General features: G+C 32.0%; 2 protein-coding genes and 1 long non-coding RNA gene across 3 annotated transcripts in view; all 3 read right to left on the bottom strand.

Annotated features, from left to right (window-relative positions):
• Nucleotides 1-35: 35 nt before the first annotated feature.
• On the bottom strand, nucleotides 36-12,962 carry LOC129316632 (uncharacterized). Its single transcript, XM_054961041.1, has 4 exons — nucleotides 11,123-12,962; nucleotides 9,490-9,636; nucleotides 2,901-4,700; nucleotides 36-1,116 (listed from the first exon to the last, which is right to left on the bottom strand). Exons 1-4 carry the CDS (start codon nucleotides 12,796-12,798, stop codon nucleotides 999-1,001), a joined length of 3,741 nt encoding a protein of 1,246 aa, XP_054817016.1. The 5' UTR covers nucleotides 12,799-12,962; the 3' UTR covers nucleotides 36-998.
• On the bottom strand, nucleotides 7,824-10,317 carry LOC129315443 (uncharacterized). The gene is made up of 2 exons (XR_008594495.1): nucleotides 8,829-10,317; nucleotides 7,824-8,546 (listed from the first exon to the last, which is right to left on the bottom strand). It is a non-coding gene; the product is annotated as an uncharacterized LOC129315443 (long non-coding RNA).
• Nucleotides 12,963-15,722: 2,760 nt separating the features above from the next.
• LOC129315442 (putative pentatricopeptide repeat-containing protein At1g12700, mitochondrial) overlaps nucleotides 15,723-17,267 on the bottom strand; it is a 35,819-nt gene continuing 34,274 nt past the window's right edge. The window contains exon 5 of the mRNA XM_054959110.1: nucleotides 15,723-16,239. The gene's annotated coding sequence lies outside the window, so the exon portion shown is untranslated. The remainder of the gene's footprint in view (nucleotides 16,240-17,267) is intronic.

Here is a 17,267-nt window from a genome sequence, read left to right as displayed (position 1 = left end):
AGAGTCAGTTTCTCAGAGATGGGTTTAACCTGTCATATTGGAAGGATTCATTGAGGTATATCAGCAGAGTAATTACTGCAATATTAATGATTAATATTAAATGATTAAAATAACTAACAAAAATATATTTGTTTTTGTGTACATTATGTGTATTTGTCTTTGTCCGGGTGTTATTTACTTGTGCTATTACTGAATGTTGATTGATCATTAATCAGGCATCCGTTAAGACTTAATAACAGGGAAGAAATATTAATCTTTATCCAAGTCTGGACAAGGATCTCATACAAGCTAGATAAAGCCAAGAAGGAATCTCCAAGTAATAAGTCAGAAATCATTCATATCTTCACATAGATTGTCTTACAATTATATAAAACCACATAATTACAGTTATAACTATGATTTGACAGCACACACACTTGAACTCCTAATTACTTGACAACTCAACATTCCTAAGATAAGAAACATAAGCTCCAATATTATAATTCTGACAACACATAAGGTAGTTATTCAACGTGAGTAACTCCCTTGTCAACTGATCCTAAAGATGCATTTTGATTGGGACTTTGCTTGCGCCTCTTATATACTAGTAACGGGTTCCTATCAGCATCAGTTGAGAAAAATGCCACGGAGATAAAAGAGTATACAGAGGAAATTAATTGGGGCCCAACAAACGTATTTTGCTTCTTGGGCATAGCAAGGGAGGAGCAGATACGGCCGCTGCTTTATCATTTATATTGGTCTGACTTGAAAGATAAAGTTGCCTGGGGACGGCTTGGGAGAAGGACAGCTTGGGGATTATGTAACTTTACAGAAACTTACAGAGATTCTTGTCTGTAGAATAATAAAACAATAATGTCTTTTGACTGCTTGCCATATAAAACTGTGAGGGAGATCATATATAGAAATATTCATATAAAAAAAAGAGAATATTCGCTAAATAAATTTCTGCGTAAGTCCATTTAGTATGTGTCACCCACAAAACATGCTTAACTCAATCATCAACAACATAATAACCCTATTTGCATAGTTAAACCACTTAGGAGCAATCTTACACTGCAAAACCAAAATTGCCTGTTTTTAGAGTGGTATACCTCCAATGCTAGACAATAATAAGTTCTGCAAGTTCCAAAAATATAAATCAAGACATTAACAAATTAAAACATGAGCAATAGTATCGATGAAACAACTACAGAGGATCATAAAGAAATTAACAAAAGGTTCTGAATATTTAAGTCATTAATTGCATATAGCTAGTGAAAATTAAGTCTATCGGTATATGCATTAACCTTGGGAGCAGCATTGAAAGGCTGTAAAGCGCATTCTTTCTAATCTTAGTGGAGCTATCACTCAAGGTCATTTCATGCTGCTGATTTTACTCTCACCATTTACTGTGATGCCAATTGGCAAAGAAATACAAATGATAGAAAATTATAAAGAATAGTGTAACCATATCTAAATGTTTTTGCCTTGTGGTACCAGCTATATGACATAAAAGGAACAAATACTGGAGTCTGCAAGCTCTTGTAACAATACTTATACGATGATTTTACCTTGCCATCAATGCCTCCATATTTTTCTCTTGCCACTCAGAATGTTTCATCCTTGATGAGCCCATACTTTATAACCTCAGCAAAACCTGATGGACTCATGAAATTTGAAACTTACATTTTTAATTTAAAACTTATAATAAGAATTAATCCCTTTTTCCTAGTAATGCACACAGAAGAGGCCTAACAAAAAACGTCTCTTTCATTAATGCTACCTAACAATTAATAAAAAGTTCTTAGAGAGTAATGATCCCTTTTCTTTTTCAGACCCCAAAGAAAAAGGAGAGCAATGATCTGAAGTATGACATACTTAGGTGGATAATTCTGGCTGCAGCCATTGCTGCACCTGCCACCTCCTGCTTTTCCTCCACCTCTTCAATAAGTGAATCATTTGAATTGATGCTCACAATTCCTTCAATTATGGTTTTGATTCTTGTTATTCACTGACTATTTACTACTATTCCTACCCAATGCTCATTATGCAAGTCTAGGCAATCTATAAGGCATAAAGGGCTTGACATTCATGTCTCAAAACTGATGCTAACAATTCTTTCGATTATGGTTTTGATCCTCAAAAACTCAGAAGTTCACAACCATTTCAGCAAATATTACAGCTAAAAATAAAGTGCTTCCCTTAGCATTGGTACAACAGTGAAACTGTACCTCATCAACAGCTCGCTGAAAGTACTCAACTGAAGAAACCTCTCAAAAGCACTCCTATTTTCTCTGTTCTACCTACCCTACACACTTTCATGCACCCCTCAATTCACATGCCACCATGAGCCGCGTAAATTGAGGTTGGCTTGGTGGTTTTGTTATGTATGATATATTGATGGTGTAGTTCCTCCTCTTGTGGCAACTACACTTGATCTTAGACAAAAGGCCTCCACAATTTTATTTTATATTTTATAATCACTATTAGTTGTTGTAAAATTATGAAATAAATAATGATTACCATTTAACTCATTAATTAATTTTACCCCTATTTGATTGGAAGAATAGAGGGAATGAGAGATTTTAATAAGTTCGATTTGAAAAATGAAAAAAAAAATTGCGAAGTTAAATTAGAGCAAGTGAAATTCAAGGAGCAATTCATGCATAATTCGACAAAACCACTTGAGAAGATTTTCGAAGAGATCATACATGCATAGTGGTTCCAAAACAAAGAGCACATGAATCACAAAAAAGAGTAGTAAAGGCTAGCAGAAAATGTTGACGACCAAGTTCTGGTAAAATAAAGGAGTGCAACAATCTGATAAGTGCAAGTGCCTAAAATTAGCAACAGCTTTTCCTCTTTCATTTATTTCAAATAAATCTTAACAAGCACGGCAAAGATTAGAAATGGTATTTGACCTTATTTTATCTTTTAGAAGACCTCTACCAGTCATTTCATGAATAAGCACCTCTGCTTTATAATTCTCATTTTTCCTCAAAAGAGCTTGTATAAGCGTTCCAAATGTCACAAAATTTGGGAGGCAACCATTCTCTTTCATCTTTGAAAGCAATGTCAACGCTGCACCGAACAAACTTTCTTTGCAAAGCCCATTCACAATGATATTGTAAGTGTAGACATTTAGATGATTGCTTTTGGTCAAAAGGAATTCAAAGATCTCCAGTGCCAAATCTAGCCCACCTCCTTTGCACAGACCATCAATCAATATATTGCATGTCCTCACTTGAGGTTGCATTCCTTGGTTGATGATTTGCTGAAATAATATAATTGCCTTGTCAAGACGTTTCATCTTGCAAAATGCATCCAACAAAATGTTGTAGGTTATTATGTCAGGAGCTCGGCCATTACGACGCATCTCATAAACAAGATCTTGCACATTTGATAGTCGCTTAACTTTGCACAAGCCATCAATAAGAGAGTTGTAAGTGGTCGTATTAAGGACCAAATTCTTGCAGTGCATTTCTTTAAAAAGGTATAGGGCTTCATCTACCATTTTTAATTTACAATATGCATTGATCAATATATTGTAACTCCAGACATCAGGTGCCAAGCTAGTTTTGATCATCTTATTGAACACTTCTCTTGACTCATCAACACTATTCCTCATGCAATATCCGTGCATCAAAGAATTGAATGTAACAGAATCAGGTTTTATACAGCATTTCATCATCTTGGCAAAGACAGATTGAGCTTCTACAATACTTCCTCTTTTGCAAAATGCATCAACTAGTATATTAAAGGTATAAAGATCAGGAGTGATGTCTTTAAGGGCTATTTCATTTAAAAGTCTAGCTGCTTGTTGCATTTGGTTTACACTGAGGAAACCATGGATTAAAATGCTGTAAGTTACAATATCAGGACATAATCCTTGACTGATCATTTCATAACACAATTGAGATGCCTCATTTACAAGCCTTTCTTTACAGAGGCCATCAATGACTGTGCTATATATAATCAAATCAGGCTTAATTTTAATTCTCCGTCTCCCCATCATTTGGAGCAATTTAACAGCACATCTCGTTTTTCCACTCTTACACAGCCCATTAACTAAGGTACCATAAGTTACTGCGTCTAAGAAAAATCCTTTTTTCAACAGGTCGTCGTGAAAGTCCAGCGCTTTCCCTACATCTTTCATGCAGAGTCCTTTCATCAACGTATTCATTGTTATAGTATTCGGTCGGTAACCCCACTTGAAAATCTTACCCAATAAAGAGAAAGCAGAAGTCATGTCACCCTCATGACAGTAGCAATTGATCAAAATGGACAGCGTAACTAAACACGGTTTGAATCCATTCAATTCCGCCCGCGCAGCAAGTGAGATAGCAGTTGTGCAATGCTTGGTCTTTGCAAGTGATCCTAAAATCTTATTAATTTCGACAATGGATGGCCGTGGACTCATGGAGAGCAAGCGATTGAACGAAGCAACTGAATCTCGGAGGCTATTAGGGTTACCGGAATGGAAATGTACAAAACGTTGCAGATTAAGGGCGACAGGGAGAGAAAGAAGGAAGGCAGACGGCGAAGATTGCAGAAAGAGCAGAGATTTCAGGAAGCCATACCTTGAAATGGCAGAGGAGAACGACATCTTCAGATAAGAGTCAAAGAAGAATGTTGGATGCATCGACGCGGCTTTAACAAAAGAGAAGTGCGAGAAACATATGCTGTTCTTCAAAAAGAAACATATGCTGTTGGATCTGAATCAAAGAAATGAGACTGCGATAGAGAAGAGGGCAGGCTTTATTGATTATACTAACAACGTTAAGAAATCCGTTTTTTCAGCAGAACAGAACAGATCATGATCATAAAATCAGTTAAAATAATTAAAATGATGTTTAAATCTCTTTTAATTTAATTGCCTATTATTTAAGAGTTTATTAAAAGCGTTTGTTAAACAATTTGTTGTCAATTTATTTTACAAAAATAATAATAAAATCCATTCAAATAAAAAAATTAATAATATGAATTCTCGAAACGCTGATGAAATCTCTAAAGATTTTTATATTAATAAATTTTTAAATAAAAAAATTATTTTATTTTTATTAAAAATAATAAATTTGAATCTCAACTTTTTTTAATAATAATAATTTTTATTATATAAATAGTAAGAATTAAAAAAAATTACAACCTATTAAATATAATTTTTATTATTTAAAAATAAATTTCAATCATAACTTTTATTAAAAAAATAATAATTTTTATTATATAAATTATAAAAATTAAAAAAAATCACAATATATCAAGTAAAATTTTTATCATTAAAAACAATTTCTCAAAATAATAAACTTTATTCATAATTTTTATTTAAAAAATAATAAATTTTTTTTTAAAAAGGAAGAATTTGAATAAAAAATCATAAAATTGTTAAAAAAAAATAAAATTATCTTTTTAATTTAAAATTTATTGACATAAAAATATCTAAAAACTTCATTAAAATTATGATATTTTTAGATACTAGATTGTTATTTATATAATATGAAAGAATTTTATTGTCATCTTCTCAATTTTTTAAATATATTATTATTAATATTAGTAAAAATCATATCAAAATCACTTTAAGAAAAAAACGTAGAAAGATGATTTTCAAGTAAAAAATGTGTCTTGTAATTTGTAAAAAATTTGAGACTTTATATCCAATTAGAAATTTGGTAGGAAGAAATAATAAAGAAAAGGAAAGGGTTAAGTTGCTAAATGCTATGAACACAATATGGTGTCTCTAATATAAAATGATCTCTAAAAGTAGGATAAGGAGTTACTCCTTCTTTTGAAAAATATAAATTATTTTTAATTAAATCTTATCTCCTAATAAAATAATTATCTACTTTTAAATTAATTCTGTTTTTTTATATTTATCTTTGTTAAATATTATATAATAAATATAAAATTATTATCAATAGAGACACTTTTAAAAAAATAATTATTACACTTTAAAAGATTAAAAATATCTTAAATTTTTAAATATCAAACTTCTCAAAAAATGTCTTATAAAGAGAGTATTATTTATACTATTAAAAATTTAAAAAACTAAAACATAATTTCAACCCTTTAATTTTATAAAAAATTTTAATTTAATTCCTTAATTTCATGAAATATTTTTTTTTATTCGTTAACTATAACTTTATTAGCTTTAAATTATTATTTTTTATATCAATCATTATTATTTTTAAAAAAATTAAATTTAACATATTAACATTTAAAAATATTTTATCAATATTTAAAAATTCAATTAAAAATTTTTTTATTGATGAAATAAAAATATTAGAGTTGAATGATTAAAAAAATATTTTATAAAATATTTTACGTATTAAAAATGATAGGAATACAACAATCTGCATCATTTTAATTTTTTCTATTAGAAAAATATTTACAATAAGATTTTCCTAAATCAAAATTTAAAATTTTTTGGGCTCATTCTCGTTAGCCTAAATTAACAACATAAAACTACATGACTAATAGACTCAATTGAAAATATATTTTATAAGAAAATAATTAGAATGCCCTTTGATTATATAAAAAGACAGAATACACACACACACACCCACACACACATGCGGCTCCTTAAAATTTGCGGGTGAAGCCGTCTCATTCTGTCATCACAAGTTTGTTCTCAATGGCTTTGGGTTTTTGTTCTTTTGGCTCCTGCTCTTTCACTTTCCTCAGATATAAAACAAATAAATTAACACATCTTCAGAACTTGATCAACTATAGAAAGCAAGCAAAGGAAATAGCAAATTGATCATATGTTGGAAAGTACCCATTATATAGGTCACAACTCTAGTCAGGTGATCTTTGGAACTAAATATCTTCTTCATTAGTACAACTAAAATTAAATCAACGAGAGGAAAATTAGAAACTAACGTAAGTTGTTAAACAAGGACAACCTAGGAAAAAGGAAAAAAAAAAAAAACAAAGGAAGGTAAAAGAGAAAGAGTAAGAGAAGAGAAGAGATACGTGGCAGCCAACAAACATTAACAAACTATCATAGAACATACTTTCTTTTAACAAACAAAAGCAAGCATAGCTTGAAACAGAGAAAACACAAATAGAAGTCTACAAACTGCTGGCTACTGTTAGCCATGTCCTTCAAAACAATTTGAGCGCATCCCTATGGGATTTCAAAAGCCACCGATGCATTTGATCTACAACAATGGGCTGATCTTGCCATAAAATCTGCACACTCTTGCCATATTACACCACATACTAATTGATCATAAAACCAAAAATCATAAACAAAACAAAACACGTAGAAAACCATACAGAACAGAGAACAAAAAAGAGAAAATGGACTTAGCGAGCATGAAGAAGTCGATCAGAAAGCAAATGGACAGAAAGAACACACAACAAGAAAGCACAAACAAGACGGTCAGCCAAAACAGCATTCAATTGTTGCTTCATTAGCATGCTGAGGTGAAAATGTAGTAGGAACAGGATACCATAGCCACACAATCCGATGAAGATTATTAGAGGAACTACAAGTGCATTGAAAGAAAGATTATTAAATTTAAAATGTTCATTGATCAATGCTACGTAGATCCAAAGAATAGGCGTCAAATCAGCTTTGTCATCTTATCGAACGCAGCTCTGGACTAATTAACATCATTCATGGTATGGTACTCATTCATCAAAGAACTAAAGGTAATAGCATTAGGTTTTATGCAACATGTTATCAAGTTAGCAAAGACACATTGAGCTTCAAAGATCCTTCCTCTTTTGCAAAATGCATCAACTAGTATATTAAAGGTCAAGGATCAGGAATGATGTTTTCTAAGGCTGTTTCATTTAGCAACTAGAACCTTGCAATTGTTTGATGTAAAAAAAGCCACGGATTAGAGCGTTGAAGATTAAAATATCAGGAGAAAAATCCCTGCCTGATCATTTGAGAACACTATTTACATGCCTCACTTACCAGGCCATCTTTACAAAGGGCATTCACGACCATGTAATATATAAACAAATCAGGCTTAATTTTAAATCTCTTTCCCCCCATCATTTGTACCAATTTAACAGCAGCTCCCATTTTTCCTGTTTTACATAGCCCGTTAACAAAGAAACCATGAGTAACTGAGTGTAAGAAAAATCCCGTGAAGGTCTAGTGCTTTCTCTATATCTTCCACAGAGTCCTTTCATCATCATATACATTTTTACGGTACCAGTCAATAACCCCACTTGAAAATATTCCCCAATGAAGAGAATGCAGAAGCCATGTCACCCATATGACAGCAAATATTGATCAAAATGTTCAACGTAATTAGAGATCATTTGAAAGTCTAGTCATTTGAAATGTCATCCAGAGCATACAATTTGCTCTAGCTGAAGAGGAAGATGTTCGTATTCATCATGCTTACAAGGAAACTATAAAGTGTGCTGATCAAATGGTGAGGAACGCTCATTCAGGAGACTTTGAACCAACCCTTCACTGGGGAGTTCCTTTTGACTGTTTTAATTTCTTTATTGATGACTTAGCTACATTTAATGGTACCTCCAACAACCTGGAGGTGCAGTAGTCTGTCTTTTTTGTGTTTCGTAACTTTCTCAAGCCTTTGACTTGCCTGTATATTGTGGAAAAAAAAAATGTTCATATTCTACATATCAACTCACAAAGGTCATGCTCATTTAAATTCGACAATAAACAAGCCTGCCAAAAAAATTTTCTAGTTTTTATATCTACCAAAACTTAGATATGCTCCAATTGAAAAATATAAAAAAGGGCTCCCACTGATAAAATCACTTTCAAGCATATTTCAATTTGCTGCTTCATTTAAGATAAGGATGAATGCAAATACTATAGATTAAGAAATTAAGCATCACATGTTCATGATAGTTAATCTTACCTTCTAAAAAAATGAGGAGGCATCGCAAATGCTTCAAAATTTAAGGTTTAAACTAGGACAACATCATTCATCGAGTTACCCAATAGAGACCTGCATTTGCAAACCTTTAACACAGATTCAACAACTAATAATAGCATAATAATGACACAACCATTATTTATATTCGTACTCCATAATTGTACTTCCATATGCAAAGGGTGACACCAGAATTGCTGATTTAGATAAAAAAAATTGCATAAAGGGATGCATTTTTACAAACTATCAAAGAAAATTTGACACAAGCTCAACTTCATATGAAGGCTCAAGCTAACTCTAAAAGAAGGGATGCAGAATTTGAGCATGGAGACATGGTATTTCTCCATTTACAGCCCTATCGTCAGCAACCTATGGCCAAAAGACATTTTGAAAAGCTTTCTCCTCAATTATTTGGGCCCTATCCGGTGTTAAGCAAAGTTGGTAAAGCGGCTTATGGGTTACAACTCCCTCTAGGAGCTAACGTATACCCAGTTTTTCATGTTTCACTTCTTAAACTAGCTCAAGGGTATGATTCACAAGCACCACTGCCTCCCTTACCCATTTCAAAAGATTGGGAATTTCAAGTGGAACCTGCTAAGGTTCTGCACTTGACTCCTGGAATTGTTGATTCAGCAGAAAAACAGACCTCTTGAAGAATCTAATTGGGAAGATCATGATCTCATTGCCTCGCAATTTCCTGCATTCCACCTTGTGGAGGCGGTTCTCATAGGGGAGGGTAATGATGGGAACCAATGTCCCTTGTTGGTTTATTCCAGGAAGAGACATGGCATTCCTATGTGATATTGTTTATGTTTTATGGATTTCATTTCAGTTTTCAGTTATATGTTGTTATTTTCAATTTCTTAAGGATAAGACTTGATGGTTATAGTTAGTTTTTGTGTCTTGTCATAAATATATTATTCAAACATATTTGGAGATACTCCTAACTTCTAGAATTAGATTCTGATTCTAAAAAATATCCATTTACTCTTCTTAACATTTTCTTCCACTTATCAATTTCTACTTGTTCCTTTTCAAGATTCTACCAGTCTACCATTATGAATATAATTTATAGAGAAATGTTTACTAATGTGGAAGGAATTAACTAATGTTTGGCATATCCAATCAAATCTAGACAAATAGATCTTAATGTGTTAATTAAATTAATAACAATAATTTATTATAAAATAAATAACTTATAAAAGATCATTTGTCTTGATTTAATTGGAAATAAACACAGCAAGTATATAAGACTAAGTATAAAGGTTTTTTCCCTAACAATAATACCGACTGGTTATGATCATCTGCATTTGTACATCAAATAAATGCATAATTTGGTTCTAAAGAGAGAAAATTGAGAACTAGTAAAGGAAGGGTGAAAAAGAGTGACCATATGTATACTTTTATTCTTTGTATAGCCGTTATTTTGCCCTAAACGCATGTCTGAACAGAACAAGTTCACAATTCAATATTTACAAACCTTAGGATTATAAAGGAACAAAATCATCTTTGGTCTCCAAACGTCTTCGTTGCAGATACCTTGCCCTATAGACTTGAGTGGTGCCAATTGCCAAAATATCAATTTAGAGATGCATGCATGATTCAGAGCCATAATATCAATTCACATGTTCATGATAGTTAATCTTACCTTCTAAAACAAAAACGAGGAGGCAACCAAGGTGCTTCAAAATTTAAGGTTTAAACAATGACAACATTGCCTTTTGAGTTAGCCAACAGAGACCTGCATTTGCAAACCGTTAAAACAGATTAACCAATTAATAACAGCATAATACTGACACAATGCCATTATTTATTGTACTCCATAATTAGGCAGCGATTTTTCATTGCAAATTAACCCAGCAATTTTTAAGCGCCCACAATATTTGTCATGGCAGTATTGCTTTAAATAATAAACTCAAGACAATATCATGTTATTTTTAGCAACAATTTATATAAGAAAAAAATGCTTATTAAAGAGAACAAATTTGATACTAGTTAAAGCTTGAAAAAAAAAATCAAATTATTAATGAACTGTAAAACAAGGAGGAACAAACTAGTCTTAAGATCAAAAATACACAAAAAGGACCAATCCTCTAAGAATACAAACCAAAGTTAATATATTAGCACATGACTTCAACAAAACATCTTCAAGAGCAATCGACTAATTGAATAGTACAACTTCATCAACCCAAAAGAAGCAACAACTTTTTTTTCCCTTTTATTTTGAATAAATCTTAACAAGTACAGCAATGATCAGAAGTATCGTGACCTTATTTTACCATTTTAGAAGACCTTTGCCGATCATTTCATGAATAAGCATCTCTACTTTATCATTCTCATTTTTCTTCAAAAGAGCTCCCACTAGCGTTCTAAATGTCACCAAATTAGGAAGGCACCCATTCTTTGTCATTGTTGAAAGCAATGCCAATGCTTCACTGCACAAGCCTTCTTTGCAAAGTCCATTCATCATAATGTTGTAAGTACAGACATCTAGATGATTACTTTCAGTCAAAAGGAGTTCAAAGATCTCGTGTGCTAAATTTAGCCTACCACCCTTGCACAGACCATCAATCAATATATTGCAAGTCCACACTGTAGGTTGCATTCCTTGGTTGATCATTTGCTGGTATAATGCAATTGCCTTGTCAAGAAGTTTCATTTTGCAAAATGCATCCAACAAAATATTGTAGGTTATCATATTAGGAACTTGGCCATTAAGACGCATCTCATAAACAAGATCTTGCACATATGAGAATCTCTTAGCTTTGCGCAAGCCATCAATAAGAGAGGTGTAAGTGACTATATCAGGAACCAAATTTTTGCAGCGCATTTCTTTAAAAAGATCTAGGGCTTCATCCACCATTTTTAATTTACAATGTGCATCAATCAACATAGTATAACTACAGACATTAGGTGCGAAGCCATTTTTGATCATCTTGTTGAAAACTTCTCTTGACTCATCAACACTATTCCTCATACAGTACCCATGCATCAAAGAGTTGAATGTAAAAGAATCAGGTTTTAGAGAGCATTTCATCATCTTGGCAAGGACAGATTGAGCTTCTACTATCCTTCCTCTTTTGCAAAATGCATCAACTAGTATATTAAAGGTATAAAGATCAGGAGTGATGTCTTTTAGGGCTATTTCATTTAAAAGTCTAGCTGCTTGTTGCATTTGGTTTACGCTGAGGAAACCATGGATTAAAATGCTGTAAGTTACAATATCAGGACTTAATCCTTGACTGATCATTTCATAACACAATTGAGATGCCTCATTTACAAGCCTTTCTTTACAAAGGCCATCAATGACTGTGCTATATATAATCAAATCAGGCTTAATTTTAATTCTCCGTCTCCCCATCATTTGGAGCAATTTAACAGCACATCTCGTTTTTCCACTCTTACACAGCCCATTAACTAAGGTACCATAAGTTACTACGTTTAAGAAAAATCCTTTTTTCAACAGGTCGTCGTGAAAGTCCAGCGCTTTCCCTACATCTTTCATGCAGAGTCCTTTCATCAACGTATTCATTGTTATAGTATTCGGTCGGTAACCCCACTTGGAAATCTTACCCAATAAAGAGAAAGCAGAAGTCATGTCACCCTCATGACAGTAGCAATTGATCAAAATGGACAGCGTAACTAAACACGGTTTGAATCCATTCAATTCCGCCCGCGCAGCAAGTGAGATAGCAGTTGTGCATTGCTTGGTCTTTGCAAGTGATCCTAAAATCTTATTAATTTCGACAATGGATGGCCGTGGACTCATGGAGAGCAAGCGATTGAACGAAGAAACTGAATCTCGGAGGCTATTAGGGTTACCGGAATGGAAATGTACAAAACGTTGCAGATTAAGAGCGAAAGGGAGAGAAAGAAGGAAGGCAGACGGCGAAGATTGCAGAAAGAGCAGAGATTTGAGGAACCCATACCTTGAAATGGCAGAGGAGAACGACATCTTCAGGTGCAATTCAAAGAAGATTGTTGGATGCAACAACGCTCCTTCAACGAAGGAGAAATGCGAGAAACATATGCTGTTAGATCTGAATCAAAGAAATGAGAGCATGAGAATGCGATCGAGAGAGGAAGCCATCTTTATTTTCAGAGTAGGGCAAAAGCTTGTTTTGTTTTGTTTTGTTTTGTTTTTTGTTTTTGATGAAATAAATAAAATCATACTTACCAAATTTTCTAAATATATTATTAATTAAATTAAAATAATATTAAAATCACTTTTAAGATGGGAAAACTCAAACATCAAATTGAGTTAACTCATGTTCTTAAGGATAAAAATAGAGATGTTGATTATCTAGTTAAGCTATCTTATAATTTAAAAGTTAATTTTTGTCTCTTTGATTATTATTCATATCCTAATTTAAGTATGAAAGATGATAGACTTTTTTGATTTGTTTTTGTTCCTTGATATGTTTTGTGTCCTCTAATTAGTACTGTATTTCAGTTTCCATTCCAAAAAAAGGGGAAAACCCAGACGAATGATATTTTAATCACATTTACAAATATCCAAATTAATCATATCATAGAGGAATTATATAAAAAATTAAGAATAATTAAGATATGTTAATTTTTATTGAAGGCTAATATGAGAAAGTAGTAATAATAGTTTATCATTTCAATAATATAAATCAATTTCAACTCCTTTTCTTAATATTTATGAAGACAATTAAAATGATCTTATATTTTGAATTAGAAAAATATCATATTTTATTTACAACTATGTTGTGTGTTGCACCAGAAACATTAATTAATTAAATATTAATAAACATTCATTACATATATTTTATCTAAATATGTATAATTAATTTTTCTTGCAATTCCATAAAACTTTAAATTATAATAAACTAATCCTGAAATATTCACGAAATTAATAAAGGGATATATTTCAATATTAGCAAGAGCATCAAATATGCAAGTTATGATAACATTTAGAATCCACGTAATGCCTCATATTTTGTGAAATAAATGAAATAAAAATTCATGAAATGGTTTTAGATAATCTAGTAAATAATTCAAATTATATAATGTTATATGAAGACAATTATAACGTCCGTTTGTTTATAATTAAAAAAATTTATATTATTTAAGAATTTTTTAAAAAAATATTATTTTACATTTGGTTACAATAATTAAAATAGTAATTATTAATTACTTATTTTTTATTTTATTATATCTTTCTTAATTTATATTTTATAAAAATAATTTATCATTCTATTATTTTTAAAAGTTGATAATATCTGCATGTATCTTGTCTTTATAATACACTATTTCTTATCTACTATATTAGATTATTTTTAAAAATTACTTTACTCAAAATAGTTTCTTAAAATAATAAAAAATATTTTTGATCATTTTCAAAACTTTAAACAAAAATAAAATAAAGTCATAAAATATATATTTTTTTTAAAAATAAGTGATGTTTTTTCATAAAATAAATTAAAACAAATGAGTCCATGATTCAAAGAAGCATAACACAAAAAGAACAATTCATTTCAATGCTGTCAAATACTTGATGAAAAACTTTCAATAAAAAAGTAAAACACGTTTTTTTTTATGAGAAGAACAAAAATATAAATACTAAATTCAATGATATAAGAACAATCGAAGAGCAAAAATATACATACTAAATTCAATGGAATAAGAACGATCAAAGAACAATTAATTTTCTTTATATCTACAATTAAACTTCCCATGATCTTGCCATACAACAAAAAATCAAGATGAGAAATTATAATTTTTTCACTAAAGATGCAAAAGTCAGATAAACATGAGCAATACAACTTACTGAAATCTATATAATGTAAAAAAAAAAATTAAAACTATTATATTAAAACTTCATCAGGCAACATTCAAGAAGTTCCAGAAAGATTCATACATTCATATTCTTCCATGAAAACAGACAAGTTGAAAAAAAGCAGAGACATCCTAGAAATATCCATACATCTATATCTCTATCCACTAAAAATTAAATAGAGCTTGATGAAAGATGCAAGCATAAAGGCAGCTTTTGGAGAAGCAAGAGTAGCAAAAATATAAGAATTTCCATTTTTTGATGATATTGTTCACCTAAATCTACATGAGATATTGCATGAGCTATCTCTAGGATATAAATATACACACTAATGCAAAAAAACCAAAACAATTTTAGAAACATTTAAATCCAAAACACTTATCCAAATAATTTTTTATTTTAAAATAAAAATTATTTTTTATAAACAAATCAATCACACCTTAATGTGTAAGATTATAGTGATTGTATTTCTTTGTTTTCAAGTCGAAAGAGATCGAATGCATTAATTAATTAGAAAGAAAATTTAAAAAAAAAAGTTAATGCTTAGTATCCTTTAGTGAAATCACATTTGGTTGTTAGGAAAATGGCACAATTACAACACTAACACTGGTGTCTGTTCAAAAAAGAAAAAAAACACTTAACACTGGTGTATGCTACGATCTGTCAATGAGTGAAATTGTAGATTAAAATTGCTTCAATAACCTTTACTCATGTATTTGAGTCAGACAAATCTAAACATTTGATCAAGTTTTGTCACAAATTTGAGAAAAGTCCAACCTTTATAGTTCAAAATCAGGGTGAGGTGAGGATAACATTGTTTTGATTTAATTTGCATCCCATCCCAAACTTGCCACATATCTCCATACAATATAAATCTAATAAATTATCAATGATATGTTTCAAACTTACGACTAAAAGATTGCTTTTCAAACGAAGCATTTGGTCGTTAAGATTTGACATACATAATTCATATAAATAGAACAGATGACCACAAGACACATGGAAGACAAGAAACAGAGATTGAACAGATGATCAGCCTGTCATCAGCAGCTGGACAAAATATCTAATTAATGAATGACAACAACCCATACAACCCAAGTAGATGAAAAGAACTGCATAATTTGCAGCTTGTGAAAATATAGAACGAATGCTCAAAGAACTGAGAAGCAATCAAGACGCTAATACAACTTGAATGTTCTTTCTTATTTGTAGGCCAAGATTATTGCCTCAAATCCTTAACTGAGAAACCATTTTTGCTGGGTGTCCAGTGAGAAACTACCTGAAGAAACTTAAAATTTTACTCAGTCTGAGCCATTTAAATTGCCAGAAATGGCAATCCAGTGACCAGTTCAAGTACTTAAAGACCTGGCCTAGACTATCAGTATCCTCAAATAATCATCAAACAGTGTCCATTAACTAACCTACCCCCAATAATTATGCACCTTAATATTTGTAGAGATAGCTGCTGCCAACATTAATTGGCACCTTGAAGATCGTTTTACTTCCTGAAAGATTGCTAGCGATTAGTGTATTTTGAAATGAATCAACACTTGTCCTAGGGCCATCATAAGCTGGAAGCCGGTGAGCATATAAGCCCTGAAATAAAACGATGAACTATACATATTAGGCAAACTATATACGTCAAATCAGAAGCAAAAGGTGAAGGGCAAACAGTTGCATTATGGACAGGCATTGTCTGAGGCATGTGTATAATGTGTCCCAAGCCAGAATCACAGCAAAGAGTAATAAATAAGACAGCAACAGCAATAAATATGAGAGGAAAATACTTAGGTTTTGATATTAATGAGATGAATAACCGAATCAGATGTAGATGGGGACTCTGATTCTGGCCCAAAACCCTATTTCCTCTAAAAGATGATAAAAAACTCTAGCAACACAGATTACAAGCTTATATACAAGAGTCTCACTCACACTGGCATTTGAAAGGCCAATCTCTCCTTACTTTTCCACTCTCATTCTTCTTGGCCCTCTCTTCCTAAACAAAAGACTACTAATACCTTCAGTGGCTGACACATAGCCCATACCACCCAAAAGACCCCAATCATTACTAAAGATCACAAAATACTGTTCCTTACGGCTATGGACCGAAGGGTAAACTTCTAGACTAGTTCAAGTATTTTCACTAGAGTTATTCTTCCCCTTTGACTTCCTCTGATATGTCTTAGGAAAATAACGGGCCCTATCATCAACCTCCCCTAAAAGCTCTACCTTGTCCTCAAGGGGAAAAGTTGGAAACTGTTTGCAAATTGATTCTGCACATTCCCAAGAGTTCTCAAATTCAGGTAAGCCTTGCCATTTAACCAACACTTCTCGCTGTCCATTCATAAGCCGACACACCTTCCTAATATCTTGAGGCTGCACTTGTAAGTCAAACTCATTAGAAAGCATCGGAGGGATGGTAGGCTGTGCCACAGTAGCTGAAACAGTTTGTTTGAGCTGAGAAACATGAAATACGGGGTGAATGCAGGCGGTGGTTGGAAGTTCTAACTTGTAGGCCACTGTTCCGATCTTCTCAAGAACCTTGAAAGGTCCATAAAAACGTGAGTTGAGATTCTCATTGCTCCTCTTGGCTAAGGTTTAGTCCATAAGGGTGAAGCTTCACA

The sequence above is a fragment of the Prosopis cineraria genome, unplaced genomic scaffold (genome assembly GCF_029017545.1).
Source record: "Prosopis cineraria cultivar Desert tree isolate PC_DT_omini unplaced genomic scaffold, ASM2901754v1 PC7, whole genome shotgun sequence".
NCBI classification, from domain to species: Eukaryota; Viridiplantae; Streptophyta; class Magnoliopsida; order Fabales; family Fabaceae; genus Prosopis; species Prosopis cineraria.
The sequence above is the reverse complement of the archived record's forward strand: the minus strand, read 5'-3'. Positions and strand labels throughout refer to the sequence as shown.

Coding starts and splice junctions, on each gene's coding strand:
- LOC129316632 (XM_054961041.1), bottom strand. CDS start 12,798: ATGTCGTTCTCCTCTGCCATTTCAAGGTATGGGTTCCTCAAATCTCTG. Junction 4,701..9,489: donor CCAATTAGATTCTTCAAGAG/GTCTGTTTTTCT, acceptor CTCATTTCTTTG/ATTCAGATCCAACAGCATAT. Junction 1,117..2,900: donor CTTCTAAAAGATAAAATAAG/GTCAAATACCAT, acceptor TGGAACTTGCAG/AACTTATTATTGTCTAGCAT.